At 63.6% G+C, this 4,577-nt stretch overlaps 1 protein-coding gene across 2 annotated transcripts; it reads right to left on the reverse strand.

The window, feature by feature from the left end:
* Positions 1 to 542: 542 nt before the first annotated feature.
* SP8 (Sp8 transcription factor) lies at positions 543 to 3,180 on the reverse strand. 2 transcript variants are annotated; one of them, XM_075086118.1, is made up of 2 exons: positions 3,082 to 3,180; positions 543 to 2,027 (listed from the first exon to the last, which is right to left on the reverse strand). In XM_075086118.1, the coding sequence occupies exons 1-2, from the start codon at positions 3,100 to 3,102 to the stop codon at positions 543 to 545; spliced, it is 1,506 nt and encodes a 501-aa protein (XP_074942219.1). In that variant the 5' UTR covers positions 3,103 to 3,180. The 2 variants fall into 2 exon arrangements, with proteins under 2 accessions (XP_074942219.1, XP_074942220.1); XM_075086119.1 differs by lacking the exon at positions 3,082 to 3,180 and adding an exon at positions 2,353 to 2,415.
* Between the last annotated feature and the right edge of the window lie 1,397 nt (positions 3,181 to 4,577).

A 4,577-nucleotide genomic window follows, 5' to 3' on the forward strand; every position in this document is an offset into this window, starting at 1 on the left:
CTGCCGCTCCGGTCGCGGGGAGCGGAGGGGCTTTGAGCAGTTAACGAGAGGAGGGCAGTTCCGAGTCTCAGCCGGGCGCTGTGCGGGGCCAAGGAGCGCGGCCGGCGGGCGCTGCCGTCGGAGCCCCCCGTGCGGGCAGCCCCGGCCGCGGCACCGCTCCTGCACCGGCGCCGGCGGCGGGAGGGGGCGCGGGCCGGTTCCCAGCAGGAGAGCGAGAGGGAATGGGGTTTCTTTTCCGCTCTAAAGGCAACCCGACAGGGTGGGGGGGGGGGGGGTCTCTAGGCGCAGGGGAGGGGGGGCGGCCGCAGCTCTCGCCCCTCACCCAGCAGCTCCCCCGCCCCCGTCGCGGGGCTTGCGCGGCCCGGCCGCACCGCCCGCCCCGTGGGGGGCTCCGGGCGGGCCGCGGGGGCTCAGCGCGGTCCCTGCCGAACCGCGCCGGCTACTTACGTGTCCGCGTCCCCCCGCCGCGGGGCTGCGCGCCCGGGGGGGCGGCGGTGGCCGGGGGCGGCGGGGGCGCGGCGGCCCCGCGCCTCCTCCGCCCCTCACTCCAGGCCGTTGCGGTGGCCGGGCTCGGGGGGCGGCAGCAGCTCCGGGGAGTGGCAGGGCGGGCTGCCGGCCGCGCTGTGCTCGCTGTCGGTGTCGCTGCCCTTCTTGCCGCCGGGGCCGGGGCCGCCGCCGGGGCCGCCGCCGCCGGGGCCGCCGGCGCCACCGGGGCCGCTGTGGGTCTTGACGTGCTTGCTGAGGTGGTCGCTGCGCATGAAGCGCTTGTTGCAGACGGGGCAGGCGAAGCGCTTCTCGCCCGTGTGGGTCCGCAGGTGCCGCTGCAGCTCGTCGGAGCGGGTGAAGCGCTTGCCGCAGAAGAGCCAGTTGCAGACGAAGGGCCGCTCGCCCGTGTGCCAGCGCAGGTGCGCCTTCAGGTGCGAGGTCTTGCCGTAGACCTTGCCGCAGCCGGGGATGTGGCAGCTGTGCAGCCCCTTGCGCCGCAGGCTGGCCCCCGCCGGCCCCAGCCGCTCGGCCTCCTGGCAGTTGGGGCAGTCGCAGGTGGCGCGGCCCGAGTAGCGGCGGGCAGAGGAGCGCGGCGAGGCGGCCAGCGGGGCGGCGGGGCCGCCCCCCAGCATGGAGCCCCCGGCGCCGGCCAGCGGCGAGGGGGCCGAGTCCGGGTAGGAGCCGGGCAGCACCGGCTTAAATCCGTCCATGAGGTGCTGCCCGGCGGGGCTGAGGAGGTGCGAGGAGGCGCCGCTGCTGAAGGCCGAGTGGCCCAGGCCCGAGTAATCCGAGTTGTAGCCGCCCAGCGGCGAGTGGAGCGAGGTCTGGAGCCCGCCGGCCGCCGGGTGCAGCGAGCCGGGCAGCGCGGCGGCCCCGTTGGGGCTCTGCACGTCGATCCAGCCGGCCCCCACGTCCCACCAGCTGGAGGCGCCCGCCGAGCCCACCTCGCCGGCGCCCAGCCCGGGGTGCGAGGGCTTGAACCAGGACTCGTAGGGGTGCGCCATGCCCACCCGCGGGTAGATGCCCTGCAGCCCCTCCACCGACGTGTGCACCTTGGAGATGAAGACGGGCTGGTGCGTCGCCGCCTCCTGCCCCGCCGCCCCGCCGCCGCCGCCTCCGCCGCCGCCGCCGGCGCTGCCCGGCGCCTGGAAGACGGAGTAGTCGTTGGCGAAGGGCGAGCTGGCGGCCGCCGCGCTGCTGGAGGTGAGGGAGAAGGCGCTGGAGCCCGGCGAGCCGCCGCAGCTGAACGAGTCCGAGACGAGGGCGGCCGCCGCCGCCGCTGCCGCCGCCGCCGCCGCCGCCGCCGAGGAGCCGTTGCGCGCCGCGCCCGCCACGCCGAAGCCCGGGAGGCCGGAGCCCACGGCGCCGCAGCTGCCCGCCGAGGACGAGGAGGAGGAGGAGGAGCGTTTCCAGGGGTGGAAGCCTTTGCCGAAGGAGGACGCGCTGTCCGAGAGGGCGGACGGCGAGGGGCTGGGGCTGCCGATCTTGTTGCAGGTCGCGGCGAGCATGGCCAGCGGCGTGGAGCCTACCCGCGGTTCCTCCTGCGGGCACAGAGGGGAGAGGGGCCGCCCCGCCGGCGTCAGGGACGGAGCGGCCCCGCCGCCGCCCGCCGCCGCCGCCGCCCGCTCCCGGCCCCGCTCCCGGCCCCGCTCCTGGCTCCGCTCCGCCGCCCGGCCCCGGGCGCGAAGTTCCGCGACTCCCGCGGGAGGAGGGTCCCTTCGCCGCAGCCGGCACGGCGGCTCTGCCTCCAAGCGCCTTCCCGGGCTTTTTGTTTTTCCACCATCCAACCCTCATCCCACGGAGGAGCTCAGGAAGGGTTAAAAAAGGGGGGAAAAAAAGAGAGGGGGAAAAAGTTGCCCCTGTTACGGTAGCTTTGAAGATGCCCCCGGCACGGCGGCAGCTACGGTTCAGCCTGTTCTCTTTCCCCGGGATCTGGCCGGTCCCCTTCCCTCAAGGCCAGTAAAACAGTTTTCTTAAATATAGAATAGCAGGACTATCGAATTACTCTTTTTTTAAAAAAATGCTTCCTTAAAAAAAAAAGCCTTATTTACGTACCACCGATAATTAAATATATATATATAAAATTTAACATATGTACATATGTATGTATACACAAGTTCAACGTACCTGCTGGACACGGCGGGCTGTGTTATTTTAAAGGGAAATAAAAAGCCACAATCTCTTGCAAATTAGAAATTGCGCACGAAAAACGATAGTGCTGGGGTTTGGTTTTGGGGCGCTTTTTTGGGGGGGGGGGTGTCTTTTTTTTTCCTTCCAGCAGTCACATGTAAAGAAGAAAGGCCACTTCTCCGGGGGCACAGGAACAGCACAGCCCAGGCGCTGTAGGTTGTTTCTACAAATGCCCTTAAAACCTTTTCCTGCTCGCTGAAAAGTGACTCTGCCCCCTTTTCCCCCTCTCGCTCTTTCTTTTCTCCTAAACTCACTTGTACTTAAGGTAAAAAAAAAAAAAAAAAAAAAAAGGCTGAATAGAGGAGACTGATAGCCCCGGTCAAGACAGGGGTTATTTTAACCCCCTCCAATCGACAATAAAAAGAAACTAATTAAACCAGCAAGAGAAAAAATCCTTAGACTCACCCCTAGAAGTGAAGTTGCCATCACACAAAAGTGCCCTCCTCTCAGAGGATCTTTTTTATATTGATAAATCAGAGGCAGTGTTTTTTTTAGAGGTGTGCAATACAATGATCAGTTCCGCCCATTCCACCACAATTGTAGCTCCCTCGCCGGCTTTGAAGTGCCGCTGAGCCGCCGCCAGCCAATCCCCGGCCCCGCCGCCTCGCTCGACGACGTGACTGCGTGAGGTCATCAGCGCCGTCGAGCCCCCCGCGGGGGGCTCGACGGCGCTGATGACCTCACGCAGTCACGTCGTCGAGAGGCGCGGGCCACGGTCCCTGTCCCGGTCCGCAGAAGCCCCTCGCCCCGGGTCCGGCGGCTTCGTCCCGGCCGCCCCTTTCCACCACCCACCGTCCCCCACCCTGTGCGCGTAATCTGACACAGGTTATTTTTTGAGCGTTTTACATTTGGTTGGATTTTTATATCATCGTCCTCATCCGCTCAGCGTTACTATTATTACCGCAACGATGAGGAGACTGCGGGAGCACCCCAGTCCTCCGCGGGGTCCCCCCACCCCGCTCCCCTCTGCTCAGTCCTCTCTCTCCCGTTTCTTTCGGTCCTTGTCGCAGCGGCGGCTGGGGGGGGGGGGGGGGGCACCCCCACTTCAGGCGACTTCTGGCTGCTGTCCCCCTCCCTCCGCCCCCAGACCCTGGCGGAGCCAGGTGCTCTCACCCCCGCGGGTTTTCCCCAGCAACAGCCTCACGGCCCTTTGCTCCGTGGGGAAGCAAAAACTGTTTTTCTCCTTCTCTCGGCCTCGGTTTTGACCCGTTTCCGTGTCGTGGGGATATTGACTGTCCATCATATCTATTGATCAAGGGGGTAACGTACATTATCATACTTTGAAGTAAGAGTGAAGTAAATTAATGAACTGCTTTCTTTCTCTGAAGGCTGACGGTTACCATAAATGTCGCGTTTCTCTCCGCGAGCTGCTCTGAATGATTTTAGCCTGTTGAGAAGGCGTGACAGGCCAGCCCAGAAGGAGGAAGGGGTGGGGGAAGGAGGGAACTCCGTTTAACAAATAAAAAAGAATTAACTTCATTGCTTTGGTCTCCTTCTATAATGATATTCATTTTACAGACCTAATGCACACTTGTTTAAATTTCGGGTTTAATTTAATCAATACTATCACCCGCGAAGAGGGGAAGAACATTTCCCGGAGATACTCCCTTGTATGAATGCTTATTAACTTTTTTATCTCTACTTCCTTTATCTGCTGGAGGTGGAGAGGAACTATTAAGACATAGATCAGAAAGGCGTAAGAGCAAAACAAGCACCGTGAGCATTATATTTTAGAGGAACAGAAAATCGCATTTTGTGGTGTGCCAGGTTAGGTAAAGAGATCGACACGCATTCCTTTCAGCCCCGGGAAGTCTGAGAGACTTTGCCATCCACCGGGGAAGGAGAAGGCGTTAGTGATATATCTCTTTTTAGGAGAGTCTCGCCGGCTGGCTCTCCCATTC

Source organism: Phalacrocorax aristotelis, chromosome 2, assembly GCF_949628215.1.
Source record: "Phalacrocorax aristotelis chromosome 2, bGulAri2.1, whole genome shotgun sequence".
Classification (NCBI taxonomy): Eukaryota; Metazoa; Chordata; class Aves; order Suliformes; family Phalacrocoracidae; genus Phalacrocorax; species Phalacrocorax aristotelis.